Consider the following 24350-nt stretch of genomic DNA (forward strand, 5'->3'; position numbering starts at 1 on the left):
CAGTAGAACCTATTAAAAAAGCCAATCTATTAGTGCGTCATCTAGCCTGCGACTAAAGCAAGCCGGATTGACCAAAGATCTAGACTCTCATAGGAGAGCTAGCTCATGTGATGTGAAGGATGGCCGCTTGATAAGAATGGGCAAATAAGTGCGTCCGACGAGAATGAAAAAACAAGTATGCTCATATGTATGGGAAAAATTAACCGTTATGAGTGATCGAAGAAAAAAAAATATATAATCCCAACTAAGTTTACATACACACTTATAAACATAAAGGGAATACCCGACCCCTTACATACACACTTGTAAACACCAGACCAACATAACAACAAAACCAAATATCCATTGAAGTCCCAAGTTGCCTTTGAATCGCCAAATTCACATGTATGGAGACAAACTCAACACTCTTACACTCACGACAACATAAAATGCTCCAAGACAACTCCATATATGAGCAAAACAACCACACAATAGCATATACAACACATCATGTGATGGAGAGCAGTCCATTACACAATGGAAACAAAACGAAATTCTTCTCCTGCCCAAAAGCCCATGGAAATGGACGGAGAAAAGTTAGCTTGATCGAGAAAACAAATAAACGCAAGTTTTTTTGGGAGAAAATTATCTCAATAAAAACTATAGATAGACATCTTTTATGAAAAATTATTATGCGCTTCTAAAATAGCATGTCACAACTTGCATGCAATGGGATTGGAGGCTATGAGAACCAGAAAACTAAAAAAGAAGAAGTGGCAGAGATTGATTGAAGAATCAGAAATCGTGTGTATCCTAACATGCCATCAAACAATGGTAGCAGCAATAGACCAAGAAAAACAAACTATATCAGCAAATCGCCGTGGGAATAAAGTGATGGCCAAAGCTTTATAGCGTTAATGAGGCTTGAGTGCCACCATTAATAGCTTTTAGAGCTTGATATATAATCCCTAAAGATGAACTATTCCTTAAAACACAGCAATTTTAAACAACTTGAAGAAAAAAACCCAAGGCAAAATCTTCAAACCCTTTTATGTCCAGTGTAACCGAAGATGAGTTGGGAAACTCTACAAAAAAAATAGGGACGAAGGAAGCCGAAAGGCTCAGCAAAGAAGGAGACCCAATAAGAAAAAAGAAAACTTAGTGAGAGTGGTAATATTTGATCCAGTAATGTGTTCATTTGTAAAACTTTACTTTTTTTTTTTTAATAAATATATTGTGTTATTATTAGTAATGAGGAGAACCAACGGAGTTTTTTGGCATGGAAGTATACATAGTCATGCAATAAGAAAATCAAATTTCCTCTTAAACTATATTGAAGGGTAAAGAATATTGAAAGTTATATTTTAATTCAAATTTAGCTTGAATTATAATTAAAAGTTTCAATTGAGATTTTTTGATGGTGTTTAATAAGTTTTCTGTGTAAATTTAGACAGAAAAATAAAATAAAATATTTTTCATTTTAAATATAGTTCAGCCATGAATTTGACAATTTTCTTTTTCGCTTTTACAGCCCGCCAAGTCCACCAAGATCCTCAAACTCGCCACGTGTGGCGCATGTTTCAAACACAAGGGCGTTTCGTTAAACTGAAAGGCCTAACTGGGAGGGAAAACGAAGATTAAAATGGCGCTAAGGCGGCAAATGTAGCTATTTTACCAAAACCTGTCCCGTCTCTCTTCCTCAGCAGTCACTCTCCGTCGCTGCTCCAAGCGAATGGTACGTTTCTTTGATTCTTACCTTCATCACCAATCCATGGATGTTCGATTGGGTTTTGGTTTTTGTGCTTCTTTTTGCTGGCTTTGAGTTCGATTCTACTATCTGTTGCTATCGGCTTCATATCTCCTGCCTCTCTCCAGTTGAAAATGATGGTTTATCTCTGGAATTATGTCTAAAATGGAATTTATTGAATCGTGTCTGAGCCTCTTAGCAAAACTTTATATGATTTTTCTTTTTGTCCGATATGAATTTATGGTTAAATATAACTGGATCCACCGATCGGAGGTTGAATTATGTTTCAGGATGCCATTGTAGTTATGAATAGGTTAATTTCCAAAATCATCAACATTTAGGACTCGGTTGAATATTTAGATGCTGTTTATTGTAAACCAAGAAGGGAAGTGTGGTGTTTGGAGAATTGCTGCTGTTGCAGTTGCTCTAAACCTAACCATCTCGCATTTTTCGTTTTTCTTGTTTTCTATCATCAGATTCGGATTACCTAGCTCTTAATTTTCTCTATGTTTGTGTACTATGTGATGCGCAGTCTGTTTCAGAACAATGGCTCAAATTCGAGCATAAAATTAACGAAATTAGTCTTGTTAAACCATGTACATGCTACATTCTCTTCAGTTATGGGATTATACAACTCAACTCGAATTTTGCCTTTTTTTGGTTGTTGATGAAAAACAGGTTACATTCATCGAAGTGAGGCTGTTGGTTATTGTCGCCTGAGCACTCTCATATAGTCATCTGTGCTTTCTGGGAACGGTGGTGGTTATTTTAAGGCACCATTTGCGAATCATTAGAATTCTTGCCTTTTGCCTTGTTTAACTTGCTGGCGGGGAAATGCAGCCTGGCTATCAAAGGACGAGGTGCCCGTGTCTTCTGGTCAAATCCTCTCACGCAAACATATCCTACAATCCATCAACGTGCACAATTAAGGAACAGGTTTGCAGATGTATATTATTGACAAGCGATCACAGTTAAGTCCAATTAGGAAGAAAAGGTTAACCATTTTAGTAAAAATATTAATTTTGAAACGTTTTCGTACATTTAGAAAAGGAAGACTTAAACTAATATGCACGGACGCACATATAATAACATGTGTGCTTTTGATGAAGGTTAATGTCAATGATCTTATGATCATGTTGGCTATGGATTGATAATTGCATGTGAGAATTTCAATCTATGTTATTATAGCCATTCTCTCTCTCCAGTCACTGCACTAGGCGCACCAACTGGTGCTTGCATGTGGGGTGGATGTGCATACGTACAGGTTTAGACACAGGTAAGAGCTTTTTCAAAAATAAGAGTGCCGGAGTCGATATTCAACAGTCATAATGTGTCAAACCTACACGTTCTACACTATTAGTATCGCGCATGTCAAACAATACTCTATTAGTATCGAGCATGTCAAATAATACAAGACATGTTCGAATATGTCCCTTCTGCCGTGGAACATTGACTCACCCACCCTGTATTTTAAAATATTTTTCAGCTCACCCCAGTTTTGAAATTATTTTCTCCTCACCCTGATTTGAAAAACAGTTCCACAGGTGATAGGTTTCCCATGAATCCCATTTAAGAGAGATCGAAAGCTTTGAAACGTAGATGTTGTCAGCTGTGCGTGTGCTTTGATTTTTCATGTTTTATTGCAACATCAACAGGTCAGATAATAAGTTGTTCCATCTGAAATAAAGTTTAATTTGGCCACGTCTTACTCAGAAATTATATAAAATGATAACATATTGAAGATGCCTGTATTTCCTGTCTATTAATGTTAGCTGAACATATTCAGCTGGCCTTCTTAAGGATAATGGAGTTGGGAAAATTTTGTCAACTTGTGTTGAGTTTGTGTCTATCGCACATAGATCTGGGATACTGGAGAATAGATGATGTAAATTACAATACCTCCCATGCAAAATGTTACAATGTGAAGGTAGGAGGCCTAAGTCGTAATAGGGTTAGTAGGGTTAAAAATATAGTAAATACATGTATTACAAAGTTTTACTATCCTTCACCACTATATGTAAACATATTTACAAAGTATGGTATAGGTTACTTAGGTAAGTCTTAAGGCAAGCAATGTCATCTGTAAACGCTAATGCTGGACATGTTCATTTGTCTATAATATGTGGCAAGGTTTTACTATAGTTTTGTGTGGCTAAAGATGCAAAATATTCAAACCAAAGCAGCTAGGATGACATAAAAGTAGAGAATCATTACCTCTCCAAAAACAGTGTTGAATACCTTCTGTTGTCAAACCTGATGGACCACAGAAAAAAGGGGAGGGCCAATGATGTACTCAGCTATTTGTTAGGACTAATTGTTATTCATTAGGACTATAATCTAATTAGAAACTTTACCTTTAAATATTGTTGGTATTGATGTCCCAAAGTAAACCGTTCGTCTTGGTAGGTTCCATATCCAGGTTCTAGGAACGTCAATTGGGTTCAAACTAGAGTCATGGTCCGCAAAAACCTGCATAATCATATTGGTAACTTTTTTTGAAGTTTTAAAAGATGTGCAGCCCACAGATAGGAGTTGAATAAGTCAGTTTCAGAGTGAATTTACCTCATTAACTTGAAAATATGTGCCATTCAGGGGAAAGCTCCCTCTCATTGCCGTTCGACATGGTATCTGTTGATGATGTGTTATATTGTTTAGTGTTTGACTTGCACCGTTTCATCATTTCTAAGAGACGTCAAGCAAGACCATAATGAAATGTTTGAATAAATATTCTCACCAAAAGTGTCCCTCGAACAATTTGTGAATTTGCTTCACGTTTACAGTTGCAAGAGAAACATGTCTTCTCATCACACAATTTGCCATATTCTTGCGAGTTGCATCTACTTTCAGGTGGCTGAATGGAATTTGCCGTTTCACCTGATGGGAGCAATTAATAAAAAATGTACTGAACTACATCAAGACAATGTAAGTTTACCGTTTGCTTGACATAATTTGAACTCTCAATGCATCGGGTGCATGACCGAGCTAAGATTAGCCCAACACTTGGATTCTTTGGGCTTTGCATATCTTATGGTTTAAATAACCTGTCCTTTGAGCTTTTGTATGAAAAGTAAATAAAGGGTGGCCCATATTGATAGTGGACCATTTGTATGAACCGCAATTCCTTTGACTTCTTTTCAGCATGTAACCGATTTCTTTAAAAAAAGAAGCAATCAACCTGGTTGGGGCTGTTTTCAACAAATCATTACAATGCTAATAAGCTTAAGCAACATCAAAACATTGGTATGCTGGAATCACTTTGGGTTTAAGTAAACTGTTCAATGGGAAATTAACTTGTGCAAGGATCTTGAAATCCATTCTAAAAATACCCACAATTGTTTAAGGAAGATAGCAGCATATGAATGGATAATTGTAAATAGGGTTTTTTCCTGTCGTTACCCTTCCAAAAAACAACTATTTCTCATGACTTTATAAGGACATATGGTTCTAAGTGACCATTGCTAAGGAGTTATGACTCTACCTAACCATTGCTTTATAACTGAGTTGAACTAAGCAGTGTGTCAAGCTTGCAAGCTTTGAAGCTGGCATTACGAAGTTAGAATGATTCTCTTTATCTCTGTACATGTGATATTTTTAAGAGCTCATTCTCAAGGCCGTGGCTTGGTATGTTTTATTGCTAATCAAGCATACAATATTTTGAGGCTGAGTTATTACTGAAGTTGTGGCTTGAGTCATGTTCCTAACAGTGCAGAAAGGAATTTACTCTCATTGGTTTGTCTGTCTTTTACTTACCCGGTGTCCATATAGCAAGAAGGTAAGAGCATGGATCATCAGGTTCTCGTCTATCCAACTGAAGTAGAATCAGAAGATTTTCATTAGGAAAGGAATTTGGTTAATGTGTGGCAAATTAATAGCCTTGTTTAGCTGGATGCAATGACTAACCCCTTGCAGAAGAGGGTGGCTGTCTGGAAGTTCGTAACTGCATGTGGCAAAAGGGGAAAAAAAATTAGTATACGATAGAAGGATTGGTCCCATTAGCATAATCAACCAAAAATTTGTTGGAATCAATTTGCTTTCTGTGTTCAATGGTGGATATTTTTGCTTATTATCATTACATTCTTTGGCGGACTGCTCTGCTTTTCTTGTCTTTGTCCATAGAATAAGGATTAACAGCTAATTTTTCAAGTATATTCTTTTTTTTTTTCCCTCAGTTTCAGGCCAATAAAGTTAAACCTCATAAACGTGCAAGGTCCAATGGATAATCATTCCTAATCCAATTGAATTATGACATTTGGAAATACCAATTCATAACTGTTCTAATAAGGGAGATGAGATGACTACTTACACTTGGTGCTCTGTTCGCAGCCGACTTACATGCTTGAGCTTGGGTGTGGGAATGGAAGCTGCTTCCGATGTCAGAGCAACCAACGCTTTTGACATATCACCTTCTTGAAGTTCCATATTTTCTTGCATGTAGTTCTGCAAATTTTGAGTGAACTCTTCAATATTCAGTTTGATTGTCGGAATTTCATCAGGATCCTCACAGAAGGTATCTTCCATATCAGCTTCTGTGACTTGAGGGCATTCTGGTTCTGGTGATGATGGCTCTTCAACAATAGGTTCACAATTAATGACTGCAAGATATCTGTTGGATTCTGACTGCTGATTTCCTTCTGATGGTTCAGTGGCCTGGGGTAGCGGCAGTGGCAGTTGATCACTCATCACAGTAGGGTTTTGCTTAACTGTCCTGTTTTCAGTTGCACTCACTATACCTTTTTCTTCTGGCCCAGGTAAGGCGAGTCTTGCACTGCACTCAACATGGTTCATCTGTAAGTTCACAGCAACTGTTGCTTTTCATTCATTTGCAGCAGAATATTTTCAGTTTACCATAAGGGTTTGTGGTTCTCTCATTCATCCCTGGTTTTTGCTCAATGGAAATAACCAAGGTGATTATATCCAGAGTCTATTCATATTACTTGATGTATACATCCTATCTGTAGCTAGTTTTGCTTAAATTACATTGAGATTCATATTGCTAGACGATAACTCCATTGTTTGCAGCTCCGTTGCATACTTAATCTGAGTTCAGACTGTTCTTGGTTTTTACTTTTTACGATTAACATTGGAAATAATAGCTCTAGATGGTGGTGAGTGTGCGAGAGTAAATCCTGCATTTTGGTGCAGTTCCAGCAGCATGTATTGTAAGGGTAGCAAGATTTACGCAAACCTGGCAAATGCACTAGCGAAGTGTCTGCATTCTCCTCGCATTGGACAGGCATTGCAATTGGGCTTGCTTTTGGTACAGAATACCTGCACAATCTCAAACCTTCTTAGATTCTCCTTCTCACTAACCAAAAAAAAAAAAAAATGAACATGTAATTTCAAGTTTAAAGTAAGTAAAATGCACCTTTCCAAAAGTGATCATCTGGTAATGCAGTTCATACCTGTTAATTGATTCTGCAATGGATTAGTGAACAATTTTAATCAAGAATAACTTGACAAATTTTATGGCATATGCATTTATCATTCAAGAGTGTTAAATCAAGTGGAGTTTATCTTTACAGTGTTCTCTGGTCAAGCTTGCACAGTCGGGGCCAAAGATGTTTTTGAATTGATTCCAGCACAGGGTACCTGTGCATGGACAACAGTAGAAATGTTGTTTTTAGTAAGCGCAGTTGATGTCATTTGTGTTTTAGTTTGTAGTACTAACAGCTCTAGAAGGTGTAATTGAAGTGATTCGGGCAGTGGCTGAAGAGGGACCCAGCCCAATCGTACAGCTATACGTCCAACATTTGTGTCAACCTGTTAAACATTGATAAAGGTTGATATATGTTCCGTTCGTTTCTGATAGAAGTTAAACTAGTTTAAACTTACTGGAAAAGCAAGATGGTGAAGTGTGAGAAGCCGTACACACTCCACACTTTTCAGTCCCAGTCCCCTTATGCTTAGTAGATACTCTCTACAAAAACATTTTATATTTCAGTATATATTTTAATAGACCAAACAAGCAATATACTTTCTATTTACCATATGATATTACTAGCAAAAACTCATGTCTTGGTGATACACTAACTGCTGAAGTCGTCTATTGATGTGTTCAACCAGTTCTAAAACTAATGCTTAGAATTAATGCTTTATGCTTACTTCGCTTTGTCTGGTGGAACATCTCTCAGCCATTCCAGATCAATGCTTCCGTGTTCTCTAACCAGTCGATTAAGAAAATTCTGGATGAATATAGTGGTTAGTGTCAACTGACCCGAAGGGCTCATTGTGAGTAAAAAAGATTTTTTTTTTTTTTAGAATTTAATCTGGGTTCTTCTGGAATGTAATATATTTGTACCTTTATACGTTCTGCAAGCACATTGTTCATCCCACGCTCCTTGATTGCATTGGCAATCTCATTAACATCTGCACATCTTACAGCTTCCCAGTCCAATGAGTCCATTGTGTTCTGTGTTCTTTGTCTTTTCTTCTCATTTGCTTCTGCCTGTTTTCTTAACTCATCCCAGTCAACATGTTCTCTTATCTCCTTTCCAACCCTTCTGCTTTTTGCTTTTCTGGTGGCAGCATTCATTTCTTTAGTCTCCTTAATTTCTGCAAGGCCACGTTCAATCAAGTCTAGTTCTGTTGTTTTTGGTGAATTCTTTTGTTGTGGATTAAGTCCGCTGCTACTTTCCACAATATCTAAGCTTTCTCCTGGGTTTGACAGTGACACGTACAGATTTTCCTGCATTTCATTGTTTTGCATCTGATCCAATGATTTGCTGAAAATGGGAAGGTCTTCAACAAGCTTTCCTTGAGTTTGTGTGGTTGTGTGCTTGCCTTGAAACTTGCTGCATGATGGATTATTTGGAGTTGGAGATATGGATGCTTCTTGAGCAGCAATGGTCATATTATTTTCATCTGTAGTTTGACTGGTACATTCTGATGTAAATAAACTTGGTTCTTTCACAGAGTTTCTTCTGTGGTTCTTTGATATTTCATAACATCTTGTTTCCTCGGTAAACATCTCATAGTACTCAAATCCCACGCCTCCTAAGTTGGAAATAAGATGCGATTGACAGTTATTGGATGGAATTGCAGATGCTTCTAAGGTGCTTCTAGGACAATCTACATTGTATTTCTTATGCATGTGGAAGTCATTTCCTGCATTTTGGGTTTTGTTACACTCATCTTTTGAGTTCTGATCAGGAAAGACTCTGTCATATCCATGGCTCTGGACTTCATGTAGCTTGTTAGATCCAGCCTTTATTAAAAGCTCCATAAAAGAACTAGAGCTGTTCCAACTATTGAATTTAGATCTATCAATTAAATCTTCTGCTTCTGAGTTCCCTGAGAATGATTCTTTTCTTTCAGCAGCTTGAGCAGTTGGTGAATCCACAGAGTTTTGAGATGAAATAACAGAATTTTGAGATGAAAATGCATCATTTATCTCGCTTCTCTTTTCCCTTGTATAACCATTATTTGCTGTCTTGGTGGTATCTGTTGTTAATCTGTTTACCTTTGATTCATAGTATGTCTCTAAGCCACTTATAGAGCTAATAATCCCAATACTGCTTGTAGAGGATGCATTGCTATTCACTACCTCTTGTTCCTCATCAAGCTCAGACTCATGGAGGGTCATGGAACTTTGGTCACAAATTGATTGATTTGGTGTCCCATTCCATTTTATGGCTTCTTCTAGATCTGGCATGCATGCTATTGGTTTCTCAATTACTGAGCTTGTTCTTTCTTCAAAGCATTGATTGTTAGCCGACTTCAAAGGAAAACGTGCAGCAAGTGACATGAATGCAGAACTGCAGAAAATAATCAGTAAGAGGTTTTTCTTCTCCTTTTCTGCCTCTATACAGTGATAAAATAATCTAGGAGACTCATTTTTACCTAGAAAGATGGTCAGAGACATTTTGGGTAAGAAATACTCCAATCACCGAGTCAACAACTGATCCCTTCCATTGAGAGAAGCGCCTATCCCCTGCAGAAATGATATTATACCATTTGTCCATAAATTAGAAAGTTAAAATTGTCAAAGGAAAGCTGTCTAGATCGAGTTTCTGGTTAAGATGCTTATACACATTAAAGTTAAGTTGTTCTGAGATTTTATCTATGTATTTTGGATGCTACTTTCCTATATTTTCAAGTTTGAGTAAGATGCATTCCTTGCTAATGAATTGTACATAGTTTTGGCTGTTGAAGTACTGTAGTGCTTGTAGAATAGCTAATTATAAATTTCCAAAATGCACAACTATAAGGCCCTGCTCAGTGCCAATGAAGTTCTGCCTTCAAAATCTTTCAAGTTCCTGATTGGTCAATTATGCTGCCTGATAAGCTACAATTTGATGGCATTGAGATTTCAGTTTGAACTACTTTTGACTCTGAGAGATACTAGTGATATGTTTGCATTCAGTAGACACATCGTAAATAATTTCTGAAATCCTAATAGTCCATGCTTGATATATGCAAAGCCTTTCATTGTTGACATATTCATCTCACTAAGGAGTCTACCTATAATTTAATGATGGTAAATTTCAGTTAGCATAGCCTATATTTTCCTGGATTTACTTGGCTATTAATCACCATGAAGTCCAATAAATGGTATAAGCTTTAGATAGATCGCAATGGTGTACCTTGTACAAGATGCATTCGTGCTATAAATGAGTTCGCACGCCCATGGAAAACTTTTCGTTCTTCTTCCCACCACTTCTCCTTCTCTTCATCAGTTCCATCAATGCCTTCACCATTGATGTTTCCCATTAGAAGTTTCCATACTTTGTTAGTTTCTTCATCGAGGTGAACTTTAGGTCGTGGACGTCGTTTCTTGATGGGTACAAATGAGTCAGCAAAGGGTATAATAGTGCCATCTCTTCTATAAAGAACAAGTGCATTCTGTTCATTTCCAATATAGTAAGGAACAAGAGCACTCTGTTCTTTATATGCTATGCCACCATTTTCCCTATTAATGTTTAGATGCTGTAATTGCTCAACTATAGCATCAACGTGAGATATGCCCCATATTACTTCTGGAGGAGTACCTGCATCAAAAGGCTGCTTGAATGAGGAATACTTGATATAGTATTTAGATAACTTAAAAGCTATGATGATAACTATCTCGTAACAGTAGTTATTATTCCTCAACTAAAGTTCTATTTCTCACTTGAAGTACCTAGTGACTGGGCTAAGAATTGGCTCTGATTGCATAAGATGATTTTCCCATGTGATTGCTCCCAATTTGTGGGGGAGGATGTGGAATTAATTAGAGAGACGTTCTTCTTACTTCTCTTTGTTGTCAGTGTTCCACACATTTCTTCTGCTAAAGCCTCTATACATTCATGAGGTCTATTTGAGTCCTCAACTTGCTGTACATTATAATCTGCTGGTATGAGTCCAACTGTGTAAGTTTGACGCATCAGGCCCCTCATTTTGGTTACTTGAGCCAAATCTTGAATTTGAGTAGGACCTCGGGGTCTCTTTTTTGTTGACCTCTTCTTTTGGTTGGCATTGGGGCCAGAATTTTGCTTTTCAGACTGAAGGCTGCCTGTTTCTCCATGTGCATCTGCATTAGCAGTGCATGGGGCAGAAATCAAATAATTGGATGTTGAGATAGAAGGATCTACTCTGGCATCCTTTGGTGGGCATGTCATTACTGTTCTTCCTATGTCTTTTGCAAAAGTCATACAGGATTTGCCGGATGCAGCTGAATTTTGTCCCTTTTCAGTCTTTTTCTTTAAAATGCTTGAAAGTGTTCTCTGGTACGTAGGTAAAGAATTGTACTGAATCCCAGATAGATTTGTGCTGCAGGAATCTGGCTGTTGAATGGAACTGAAAAGCTTCCTTTTTGATCCATTTTCTTTTCCTTCATCTGGCAAAATTGTGCAGGTTCTGCAGGTGGAGCCATCTGGATCTACTGATGGCCGTTCAGTGTCAGCTGGCAACATGATCTGTGTGGTTTTCTGCTGTACAGTACCAGTCACTTGGTTTTCCTCTTTGGCGTGGCTCTCCTGTGAGTTGTCATTCTGTTCTTCCCCTGGAGGATGAGTCTTTGCAGGAAGAGGAAGTACTGTGTGATTTTCTCCTTCAATGAGCTCATAAGCTGCACTTGGTGCTTGTTTTTCAGGCAATGAGATATACTCTTTAAGCATTTGGTTCACAGAATCTGCAAGATCACATGCAATGCATGCTTGTGTAGTTTTTACGATTACTTCAATTCCTTGCCCAATATCCACGGTTGATTTTGATTGATTTCTTAGTTGTGCTTGTGGCTGAGAATCTTTGTTAGCATTTGGCTTACATTTGGAGTCGTCATCTCCCAGTTTTGCTTGAGTGTCAAAATTTAACGACCTTCTGCATGACTTATTGGCAGGATCTAGTGCCTTTGGATTAATAGATTCTCCGGCTGCTTCTACTGGGGGAGTTGCTGAGGCTTTATTGAGTGGTTTCTTTCGCACATAACGCCTTTTACCTGTTGGGTTTATTTTAGATTCTGCCAGGGGCAGATTTGGGGTGTTGTCAAGTGGTTTCTTTCGCACATACTTCCTCTTTAAGGTTGGCGTTTCAGTGGAAGAAGCAGGCTTTGCAGTAACTGGTTTTCTACTCCTAGGCCTGCCTTCTGTGACTACTTTTGGCCTGTGCTTTTTCCTCCTTGGTTTCTGCTGTGGTGTTTCAGGATTGTGATTCTCCTTGGTTATTGTACAAACAGCAGTAGACAATGAATCTTTTGCCAGCTTTTGGAGTTCTCTGCCAGTTTGGAGGCTGTTGGTGTCAACTGCTGTTATAGAAGTTTCATTCTGCAGCACATTTCTTTGCTGATTCTCTCTTTGATCTCTGTAGTTATAGTGCACTTGAGTGACTTGTCTGCATCCCAGTGTTGAGTCCTTCTCTGGTGTTAAGTGAAATATACAAGACGTCGCCTTGCCGTCTGCTGGTGAGTTAAGGTCGTAAGCAGGTCCATGAGGCGGCGTTTGTGTACTGCCTGCAGAAATTAAACGGCAGAGGGTAGGAATATAAACGGACAGAATATCTACGAAAATTAAACTGCCCGACCGATTTTATATTAGTAATATTTAAACTCTTATTGAAATAAAATTCGAATTCATTTAATTTTATATATTTTAATTAATAATTTATATAAAAAACATTTTTTTATTAATAATTTTCATTTAAAAAATTTAATACTTTTAAAAAATATTTAAATTTTAATTTTTAAATAAAAAAATATAAACATTTATAAATATTATTATAAAATATATTTTTTATATTAAATAAATTATTTATATAAATAGATTCGAGCATTGAATATTCTATGCATAAAATTAGAATATGGTTTATAAACCGTAATAGATATTATTTTTTAAATTTAAATTTATTTTAAATTCGATTATAACTATTTAAATACGTTTTATTAGATTTAGGTCGGGTCCAAATAATAAAAAATATTATGTACTATAGCCATTCCTACCAGAGAGATAAAATGGATTGAGCTTACACTGGGATTCCTGCGAGTAATTGCCATTAATAAAAGGGAGATTTGATCTGAATGCACTCGTAGTGGTTGCTGAGGCTCGATCTTGAAGAGCCAAAAGAGATGTAAAGTTGCATCTGGCTGTACTGTTGATGGGAAATCCTCTGCATGTTTCAGCACTGTCAACTGTAATGCCCTTTTGAGCTTCTAAAGCTGCTTTCCAGTTGCCATTGGCGGCGGAATCTAAACATGCGCTCAACCTTCCATCTCTACTCTCTTGAGAAAAACCAGGTGACAATCCTTTTAATCCCAACTCGTTTTCTGTGGTTGTGTAGATCACCTGTGGTGTTGGTAGATTGGGCTTCAAAGGAGTTTTTGGAATCCACGAATCCTCCACCTGCAACTCTTTTTGGTTCTCTTTGCCTGTATCCATTGCTCAAGCTTGAGAAAATGGTTATAAATTTTCAGCTTTTCTCTCCCTCTTATGTCCTTGTCTCCATCCCTCTTCCAGTTGCTCAAGCAAGTTTTAATCTTCCTACAGTTTTGAGGTGGTTTGTGATTTCCCGGCTAAATCCTCATCTCCTACCCCCATTTTATGAAACCATCCTGCTAGAAAGAAACTGAGACGGAATCACTATAGGAACAAAATATTTTAATTTTTAACATGGTTAGAAACAAAAACATTTGAGAGGAGCAAAACCCAGTTTGAGGTAAAACAGAGCAGAAACACTGCCCAATTTCTCCAATTCATTGGAATGCTCCTAAAACAGTTACCTTTTCGAGTTAGCAGATCATTTAAGTAGAGGGCAGTTATTCCCAGGGCAGCAAGGAACTGAACTCACAAATGATTTTCTCCGAGAACTCGACTAAATTAAAGGAAAAAAAAAGGGTAAAAAAAAAGGGTCTTCCTACTATGCAGAAATATATCAATAGCAGAAACAACCAAATCCCAACAGATTTTCTCAAGTGATCTCCACAGATAATGCCACTTTATTCTCCTCTGTTGCTAGACTAATGTAACAGAAAATATTATAATACATGTTAAAAAAAAAGGCTAAATTCCTTTAGTAACAATCTCACCTGAAGATTGAGTCAATGCAGGAGATCTGTTCGACTCACTTGAGGAAGAAGAAAAATTATTAACAAAGCTCTTTTTTCCGTGAAAGTGAGAGAAAATAGGCAAGGAACCAAACACAGACATGAGCTTTTGTTTATTTACACAGAGCTCCCTTTGAACTGATAACTCCCTTTCCCGGTAATCAGTCCATTTTTTAATATAATATTTTATCAAATTTTCTCATTACCTTTTATGTCTTGTAGCTGAAATTTATAGTTGGATATCGTTGATGGCTTGTAGGATTAAAATATACACATTTTCCCTCGTGATATTACGTCATGCATCTAGGGGCATAATTGACCATTCACAGTGGCCAGTGAGCATACCCTGTGAAGCGTCAAGGAAGGCCTAACACACGTGAGCAAACCGAAAACTGAGCGAGTAAACGTGGCAGCGCATGTCCGACACTTGGCACAGGATAGCGTGTTAAATGTCTATTCTAGAATTTTTTAATTATCGCTAGACTCCGTCTGCTTGCCGTTAATGCTAGCCATGAGACCAGTGGGGCTGCTCTTGCTCCCTCACGCGGTTAATGGTTTTCCTTTGGCGACCCATTGGTACATAGTTTACTAATGTAAGGTGAAGTACGTCTTTCTTGATGGTGTGGCTTTGTTGATTAATGATTAGGCCATACTAATTTTAAATATTCTTTCTTCGTTATTACGTTAGTTGTAGAAAAATTTCATGATTTTGCAAATTAATTTTACAAAATAAAATATATTATTATTATTATTATTATTATTATTTATAATTTATTCTCTGAATATTACTATTATTATTAATAAGTCAGTTTTTATATTTTTAGAAATTTATTAAAATGTCTTTATATTTTATCTACGTCAACGAAATAATTATTTCGTCTATTTTTATCGTTAAAAAGATAGTAAAAGACCAAATTATCCTATTCTTTTCCTCTTCTTCCTTTTTAATACTTTGAGATCCAGAGAAAATAGAGTTTTATAATAGTTGGGTAAGTTTAGTCTAAGAGAAGGATCCCTCTCCTTTTATTCTTTTCCTTTGTCTGCTAGTGACGTCTAACGGCCTTACTGCTATTGGGCCACCTGTCTCTGTCATACAGATACGGGCGTACAAAAATATCAGACGTCTGTTCTATACGTAACGACCATTTAATTCTCTCCTGGCACGCGTGTAAGCAGATCTGCTGGACAGATGGGCCGGTCATCCCATCTCCTGATAAGTCTCAAAACTGAGCTGGGCTTGAGGAGACTGAGGCCCAAGGGAGGTTTGACCTCAAGGCCGGGTGGTCTAGGCCGGCTCATTGAGGGGGTTTTTTGATCCATGGACCAGAGTTGTCATCACGGGCCTGGCCTTGTATTGGGGTAGTGAAACCCAGCGATCATCAATTGCCCCTTTACCTTCTCATTAATTATTTCATGAATGATGAGGGGGTAAATATCGAGGATCATTATGACCGTTCGGCTCGAGGACAGTTTCCCTTAAAACGTCTCTTCTTCATTTTACTGTTTCAAAATTCAAATTTTCTCAGTCTTCCCAAAACTCTTGTTCTTCTCTGCTCTCTGTGTGTATCGCTATCTCCGTTCTCCTGCCCTGCCGTTTTCAAGGTACGCTTTTCATTCCTCCATGGATAGCTCAAAGCTCCCTGATGTCATTAACCAAGAGTCTAGTATTACTCCTTCCACCTTGAAAAATTTCTTCTCTCGGGAGTATCTGGATACTCCTCTCTTCCATATTCGGGCTCTCTATCGCAATGAGAGGATCGTTCTTCCCGATCCTCCTCCCTCTAGTCTAATCGACCCCCAAAGAGACCGCAGTTTGGTCTTCTTTGTCAAATAACGAGAGTATGGTTTAACTTTTCCCTTCTCCCTTTTTTTCATTGAGTTCTTCCGGTATTTCGGGATAACCCCTCGGATGCTGCCTCCTAATTTCATTTTATTCATGTGTTCTTTTGGATCTGTTTGCTTAAGCTGGGGGTTCACACCCACGGCGTGTCTGTTTGTTACCTTTTTTTGTCTAGTGAAGGCGAGTCAGGGCTTTTACTATTTTGCCCCTCGCGGAGATCTGTCCATATTTTCGGGTCATAAGAACTCAATAAAAGGCTGGGTAGAGGGTTTTGCTGTGGTAGAGCTGAAGGACTCCGGGTTGTCTTGAAAGGTGGAGCTCCCCTGGGAGGATGTCCCTCTAGGCTGCAACGATTTGCCTTAATTAAGCCTTTCTGAGCAGGTCGGGTATCTTCGGCTAACTTCTGTTGAGAAGAAGTATGATGTCGAAAAGTGCATGTTTGTGTCCAGTCTTCAGGACTGCAGGGACGCAGGTATTTCACTTTGTTTAATAGCTTCGTTTCTCCTTTCTTGATTTTCTCCGAAAGATTTTCTAACTTGTTTCAGTTTTGGGTCTCTGCAGCTTCTCAAGCAGCTATGGACAAAATCAAGCCTCCTAAGAATTTTATCCTGTCTCGGGAGAGTATGAAGGCCGCCTTGGACGCTTTCCAAGCTGGGCGGTCCATGTCTGAAGCTACTCAGGATGTGGCCCAAGTCATTTCTTCCAGGTCGGCAAGCCGATATGTTCCCCCAGCTCCAGCTTCTTCTTGAGCTTCTAAGCCGAGCTCCCAAGGTGTTAGGACCTTTAAGCCTTCCAGCTGCAGCAGGTCTAGCTCCTTTCCTCGATCTTCTCAGGCCACCGGGTCCCAACAGGTCGCTATTGCGAGGACAAAAGTTGCACCGAAGGTTACTGACAGGCCAGTTGAGGACCCTGGGCTTGTGAGGGCGGATGCTGCTTCGTCTTTTGGGGATGCCCCTGAGGAGAGGTTCAAGGTCTCTCCAGCTGATGGGAGGGCTCCCGAGGGTGAGATGGAGGTCGTCCCGGCAGGTGGAGGTATCCAGGTAGCTGCCGTCGAGGTTGCCCCTGTTGCTAAGGGCATTCCTATGGAGGGGGCTGAGTCCGGGCCAGTCGATGACGTTCCTCCCCGAAAGAAGTCCTCAGCCGTCCCTGAGGGTGCTGCTAAGGAGGCTGTTGGCAAGCGAGCTCCTCCTTCTGATGCTCTTGCTCCGGTTCCTACCTCCAAGAAGTCCGGGGCTTCCAAGCAGCCTGCCCCAGCTCTGCCTTCCCTTGAGAAGGGGAAAACTCCTGTAATGCCTCTGCTCTCTACCCCAGATAACGAGATTTTGAACACGGAAGACATTACCCTCTAGTCTCCAGCGAGTGTTGTTGCGGGGGTGCTACGGGAGCGAATGTTCGGTGGGGTCGCGGAGGCTTCAGACCCTCGCTTGCTTGCTCTTACTGGCCTTTTGGCCAGCTCTACTCGAGAGCAAGTAGCGTTTCGGTCTCGGACTAGAGAGGAGCTCGGAGACGCAATCAGAGAAATGCTCCTCATGGTAAGTTGTATTCTTCACTTTTGGTTCTTCTTTTGATTTCCGTTGTTCCATACCTTAATTGTTCTCTCTTCTCACTAGGTGATGGGCCTCTTTATAGAGGTGGAAGCCCGTGACTGGTTTGTTTGGGACACGGTGGATCATCGTATTGAGGAGGCGCGCCAAGAGGAGAATCTTTCTGCGACCAGTGATGCCCGGGGCCATCTCGCCCCAGCCCAAGAGCATCTGAAGACTCTATGAGGGGAACTGTCCTACACCCTAGATGCTCTCAAGAGGGCTGATGAGAAGGCAGTCACTGCGGAGGCTCGCCGCGATGAAGCCTTGGAGCAGCTATCCTCCCTGGAGGAGGTTCGGCAGGAGAGAGATAAGGCTGTGGGCCAGAGGAATGAGGTCTGGCATCGGTACGAGGCCTTGAAAGCAGATTATGAGGGAGCTCAGGCCCTCTATGATACCGTGATGGCTTAGAGGGATGAGGCCCTAGCTCGGATAGTGGTTCTCGAGCAGGAGCTGAGCAAGCGTGCTGATACTTTTAAGGACCTGACTTTGGCAGCAGAGGAGTCAAAGTTTCAAAATCAACAACTCTGCCAAGAGGTCAAGGCTTTGGAGAAGAGGTGTTCAGCCCTGCTCGAGGATGCTAAGCTCGCTGAAGATAGGGTCCAGTTGGCTTGTGAGGAGCGCCTGCAGGAATATAAGGGGTCTGCTGAATTGAGGGCAGAGATTGATCAGGCCTGTTAGAGGCGCTTACTAGAATATAAAGGCTCCTCGGAGCTAAAAACCGAAATCGAGCAAGCCTGTGAAGATCGTCTTTGGCATTATCAAGATTTTCCTGAATTAAAAGCTAAGATAGAGGAGGCCTGTGAGGCACGGCTTGCGGAGTTTAAAGCCTCGGACGAATTGAAACACGAGATATGGAACAGGAGATTCCGCATGTTTGCCTCCGGGTTCAATAGGGGCTTGAAAGAAGCCAGGGATGCCCCCTCCACCCCATTAGCACGGCTCCGAGCCCCTGAAGTGGACTCTGATGGTGAGGAGGTGTGCTATGGGGAGGATGATATCCCTCTGCCCAAAGGAGCTTCTCATACTGCAACTGGACCCTTGAAGAGGATGCCGAGCTTGAGGAGGGAGATGAGTAGGAAAGCGGCAAGCCTGAAGAGAGCGGTACCAGGCCTCAAGGAGAGGACGCCGAGTCCCAAGGAAAAGATGTTGGGCCCCGAGGAGGGGAGATAGTGCCCTTTGTGGGTACTGGGGGGTCAAAACAAGAGAGTACTGGGCTCCCCGAGGACAATAGTGTAGATGATAATGTAAATGATGATGTAATTAATAATGTAAGTCCTCTACGGACAATCTTTTCGCCCATAGTTATAGATGATTAGATAAAGTTGTAATTTACTTTTCTTTTGTTTAATGAGATTTGACTTTTGTTCGTATTTATACTTGAATCATTTTTGCTTTTGTTTGCTTTTCTGGTTCTATTGAGCTGTTTAACTTATTAAAAGTCTAATCTATTAAGGGCCTAATTCATTTCTCTTATCAGTAAGCTTTTTCTAGCTTGATTTATCTTAAGGATAGAAGCTTTTTAGGTCTTATGTTCACTCAGTAATTGTAACGATCCGGAAACCGGACCGCTACCGGCGCTAGGATCGAAATCGACTTAAGGTCGCCGGGACCCGTAGCAAGCCTACTATACAACCTGTACACCTGATAAAATCCCATACATGATCATACATTTTCATAAAAACTTTAAACTTTCCATATATCAAGCTTGATCTGTGCATGCACCATACTGTAAACATAAAACCCCACACTAGAGCCCTCATCAAATGCTCTAGTGGGGCAACATAACATATGCCAAGTCTGGTTCAACATAACTCATCATTAAAACTGTAACACCCCCTACTCGGTTATTTGATTAACTGAGCCGGAGACATTACATTCTGTAACAATTCGCTTATTTTTCCTTTATGTTATATCATGTAAATCATGTTTTTTTTTATTATTATTTTTTTTAATCAAAAATCCGGCAGAGTTTTCCCTAAAATATGGGCTTAATTCCACCTGTGAAAAGTAATATCACACTTCTATCAATTTCAACCTTAACCCCCAAACTTCTTTCCACATCAACACAATTTCACTTCAGATCAAAACACTTCATAACATTTCATTAATCTCAACACAGAAACTTATACTAATCATCCACATTTACACCAAAATTAAAATATTTAACTATATCCATTTCAAACCACATTCAACTTTATCTCTAAAACTTTATGTACATGCCATGTTTTCCAAAAGTAACTTTATATAAAATTTACAAATTATACCCCAATGTCCAAAAACATTTCATAAGATCATGTACAAAAGGGATCAATCATACACTAGGGCCAAGCACAATACTAATCCTCAATACAACACTGAACAATACCTTACATTACATTAATTTACATATCATGTCCACTACTAATCTATTACAATAACACAGCTTTTACCCTTGACTTCCCGGTCTATCTTGAACCTGCAAACCTGGGGGTTAGGGAAAGGGGTGAGCTACTAAAGCCCAGTGAGCAGAACAATAAAACAATTTAAATATCACATGCCTTTATGAAATGCATCACAACACAAGTAAATCACCTTAAGATGGTATTGTCACCAATAGCCCTCTACATATCCAATAAATGCCCGGCCCTCGACGGAGCTCCTCAGGACTTCCTCTTAAACATAACATAACATGTCCAACCATGCCAAGGGCGTAGAATGGGCAACCCTGGTCTTTCCCTTACTCTGTGCCAGGGGCGTAGAATGGGCAACCCTGGTCTTTCCATTACTCTGTGCCAGGGGCGTAGAATGGGCAACCCTGGTCTTTCCATTACTCTGTGCCAGGGGCGTAGAATGGGCAACCTTGGTCTTTCCATACCATATCATATCATATCATATCGAGGACTAATGGATCATCCAATGACCATCCACAACAACATCATATTATGCAATACATCATATTCGTGAATTCTAATGCAACAACTTATAAACATGGCAATCGTAATGCATGAACATGCTTAGGAGTTTAATTACTTTTAAAATAGAAAGTAGTTCTGTTCTACTCACCTCTGGCAGATACTAGACTGACTCTGAAGTAGCTATCTCACTGCTGAACTCCTCGGTTCCTCGGGTCCGATCCTACACAGGTGGACGCAAATGAGGGACCAAACATACTCTAACATGACTTTAAACATCTCCCCAAAAACCCCCTAAAACATCATAAAACATTCATAGAAAACATGCAAAGGAAGGCTGGACAGGGCACTTTCGGCGGCAGGTTCGGCGGCTGAAAGTCCCTCCAGAGCCAAAAATCAAGCACTTTCGGGGGCAGGGTTCGGTGGCCGAAAGTCCTTCTAGAGCCGAAAGTCACCCACTTTTGGGGGCAGGTTCGGCGGCCGAAACTCCCCTCCAGAGTCGAAAGTCCAAACTTTCGAGGGCGAGTTTAGGCGGCCAAACTGCCTCCACAAGCAGGTTCGGTGGCCGAAACTGGCTTCGGCAGCTGAACCTGGGCTCTCCCAAAGGACAGAACCCGATTTTGCCTTGCAAATCCAGCCACCCACAACAACCCAACATGCATCAAAACTATACTAAAACATGCATAAATACATACTCAAGCATATAGGGGTATAAAACTAGCCTATACCCCAACAAACATCACAATAAGCATGCATTTAACATAAAGGGTACATAAACCCTAACATTAAACAACTAGCCTAAACATGCATCAAAACCCCTTAACCCTTCATAAAACTTACTTAAAACCATAAAAGGAGATAGGATCAACACTTACCTCTTGAAGATCGAGAGGAGGGTGATCCAAACTTGGAGATTTGGAGAAATCAAGCTTCGGGGGTCTCCAAGCTTCCAAAAACTTGATCTTAGCTTAAAAATCTTCAAAACAAAGTAAAAACTCATCAAAACTTGAAGAGATTGAAGGAAAACAACAAATCGACCATGGAAGGGCGAAATCTCACCTATGCCTGAAAATAGAGAGAGAAAACTCGCCCATTTTCGGACAAGGGGCCTTTTATAGGTGGCTGGCCAGACCACCTTCGGGGGCCAAAGGTGCCTCCGCAAGAGGCCAATGTTCGGCGGCCAAACCTGCCTTTTTCCTTCCTTGGTCTTTTCTTTCAAAACTCACTTTCTTTCTTTATTAAAACTATAAGAACACATAAAAACACTTTAGAAAACCATATTTTACCCTTCTAGAGAGTTTCGACATCCGAGATTCCGCCGAAAAGTAGGAATTACGGTGCCGGAGTCTAGCCGGGTATTACAGTAATCTTTCAAAGGATTAAATTATACTAGGCTGATCGGCCCTGTTATTAATCTTTCCTCCCTTAAATCAATCCGGGCTGGAATTTTAATGATTGGCTAAACTTCTATCTTGTGAGATTTTCTAATTTTGCCAAGGCATTCTTGTTTTTTATTTTGTTGATTCATCAGTAATGCGAGTCCGTGCGTACAATTTACATGTAATCAAAACAGATTAAATCATGTACCTTCTTAGTATGATGAGCTTATCTTCTGGGTTTTGTTTTCGGTCCTGCCTTGAGTGGAGTTGGGGCTGTGGCTTTGCTCGTCTGCTTGTGCCTTCGATTTCTTCTGCTTGGGTTAGAGAGGATTTGTAACTTCTATTTTGCCATTTAGCTTTCTCGAGTTTGGCTCTTCTCTCGCTTAGTTCTTCCGAGCTTAAGTCTATGTATCTCAGCTCGGGGTTCAGCCTTTTTAGGCCTGTTCTATCCCTTTCCTATTTTCAGATTTGCTTAAAGTGTTAAGCCTTTTTCGCTTGGTCACTATTCTGAGGCCTTCTGGCTTTATTCAGATTCAGGCTTTTCGTTGGTTCTGGAGTGACATGATCAATTTGGAGCCCGGTCTTCACTATCTCAGTCGGTTTTGTAGTGTCGGGGTCATTTTTGAGCTCGGTCACCCACCTCCCTGAGGCCTTGAACAGGATTCGGGTGCTTTTGGCTTTACTGTCGCTTCATCATCTCAGCCGGTTTTGTGGTGCCGGGGTCATTTTTGAGCCCGGTCACCCACCTCACCGAGGCCTTGAACAGGATTTAGGCACTTTTGGCCTTACTGTCGCTTCATCATCTCAGCCGGTTTTGTGGTGCCGGAATCATTTTTGAGCCCGGTCACCCACCTCACTGAGGCCTTGAACTAGATTCAGGCACTTTTGGCCTTACTGTCGCTTCATCATCTCAGCCGGTTTTGTGGTGCCGGAATCATTTTTGAGCCCGGTCACCCACCTCACTGAGGCCTTGAACTAGATTCAGGCACTTTTGGCCTTACTGTCGCTTCATCATCTCAGCCGGTTTTGTGGTGCCGGGGTCATTTTTGAGCCCGGTCACCCACCTCACTGAGGCCTTGAACTAGATTCAGGCACTTTTGGCCTTACTGTTGCTTCATCATCTCAGCCGATTTTGTGGTGTCGGGGTCATTTTTGAGCCCGGTCACCCACCTCACTGAGGCCTTGGACTAGATTCAGACACTTTTGGCCTTATTATCGCTTCATCATCTCAGCCGATTTTGTAGTGTCGGGGTCATTTTTGAGCCTGGTCACCCACCTCATTGAGGCCTTGAACTAGATTTAGGCACTTTTGGCCTTACTGTCGCTTCATCATCTCAGCCGGTTTTGTGGTGCCGGAATCATTTTTGAGCTCGGTCACCCACCTCACTGAGGCCTTGAACTAGATTCAGGCACTTTTGGCCTTATTGTCGCTTCATCATCTCAGCCGGTTTTGTGGTGCCGGGGTCATTTTTGAGCCCGGTCACCTACCTCACTGAGGCTGAGGCCTTGAACTAGATTCAGGCACTTTGTTCGTGTCTGTTTTCTTTTCTCTTTTTAAAGAAGGCAGAACAAGTTATGATAAACAACATAATTTGATAATAACATTTATTTTATTTGCACATTTCAAAATACAACGGTTCGCTTTACATTTGGTAGTACTTTAAGGAAAATACCTCTTTAAATCCTGGATATTCCAAGCATGAGGCTCAGGGTTCCTTTGCATGTCTCCAATTCGATACACACCTGGTTTAATTACTTTAATTATTCTGAAGGGGCCCTCCCAGGTAGGCGTCAGTTTTCCCACTGCAGCTCTTTTCCCAGTGGCTTCCAAGTTTCTCAATGCCAGGTCTCCTACCCTCAGGCTCCTTTCCCTGACTCTTTGGTTGTAGTAGCGAGCCGCCTTCTGCTGATATGCAGCGGTACAAATCTAAGCTTCTTCCCTGACTTCTTCTAGGGCATCTATGTTACTTCTCAATTTATCATCGTTGGTGTCCTCGCTATTGAACTGGACTCGATGTGTAGGACTTGCAGCTTTATTAGAACTACAGCTTCAGTGCCAAACGCAAGTGCGAAAGGTGTCTCTTTGGTCGGTGCTCTGGGGGCAGTTCTGAAGGCCTACAGGATGCTGTTGAGCTCATCCGTCCAATTTCTCTTTGCCCCATCTAATCGCTTCTTCAGGCCCTGGAGAATAGCTCTGTTGCTGACTTCTGTTTGACCGTTGGTTTGGGGATGGGCCACTGAGGAGAATTTATGCCATATGCCCATATTTCTCGTGAATTCCTTAAAAGCATTGCAGTCAAACTGCTTGCCATTATCTGATATGAGCACTCTCGGTATGCCAAACCTGCATATAATGTTGCCCCAGACAAAATCTATCATTTTTCTCGCTGTAATTGTGGGGACTGCCTCTGCTTCTG

The 24350-nt window shown here is 40.5% G+C and overlaps 1 protein-coding gene and 1 long non-coding RNA gene across 10 annotated transcripts; one reads left to right on the forward strand and one right to left on the reverse strand.

Moving 5' to 3' along the window:
• Positions 1-1531: 1531 nt before the first annotated feature.
• On the forward strand, positions 1532-6183 carry LOC122724671. Its single transcript, XR_006352118.1, has 3 exons — positions 1532-1714; positions 2405-2662; positions 6050-6183. It is a non-coding gene; the product is annotated as an uncharacterized LOC122724671 (long non-coding RNA).
• LOC110621992 (transcriptional activator DEMETER) lies at positions 2263-14413 on the reverse strand. 9 transcript variants are annotated; one of them, XM_021766314.2, is made up of 20 exons: positions 14220-14407; positions 13137-13745; positions 10845-12650; positions 10309-10713; positions 9566-9656; positions 8025-9480; positions 7829-7908; positions 7559-7643; positions 7395-7486; positions 7247-7315; positions 7092-7128; positions 6912-6994; positions 6030-6491; positions 5627-5663; positions 5477-5534; positions 4461-4600; positions 4289-4354; positions 4081-4195; positions 3941-3979; positions 2263-2628 (listed from the first exon to the last, which is right to left on the reverse strand). In XM_021766314.2, exons 2-20 carry the CDS (start codon positions 13570-13572, stop codon positions 2495-2497), a joined length of 5691 nt encoding a protein of 1896 aa, XP_021622006.2. In that variant the 5' UTR covers positions 13573-13745; positions 14220-14407; the 3' UTR covers positions 2263-2494. The 9 variants fall into 9 exon arrangements, 8 of the variants coding, with proteins under 8 accessions (XP_021622006.2, XP_021622009.2, XP_021622007.2 ...); XM_021766317.2 differs by having other exon boundaries at positions 13137-13748; XM_021766315.2 differs by having other exon boundaries at positions 13137-13759.
• Between the last annotated feature and the right edge of the window lie 9937 nt (positions 14414-24350).

Source organism: Manihot esculenta, chromosome 9 (genome assembly GCF_001659605.2).
Source record: "Manihot esculenta cultivar AM560-2 chromosome 9, M.esculenta_v8, whole genome shotgun sequence".
In the NCBI taxonomy this organism is placed as follows: domain Eukaryota; kingdom Viridiplantae; phylum Streptophyta; class Magnoliopsida; order Malpighiales; family Euphorbiaceae; genus Manihot; species Manihot esculenta.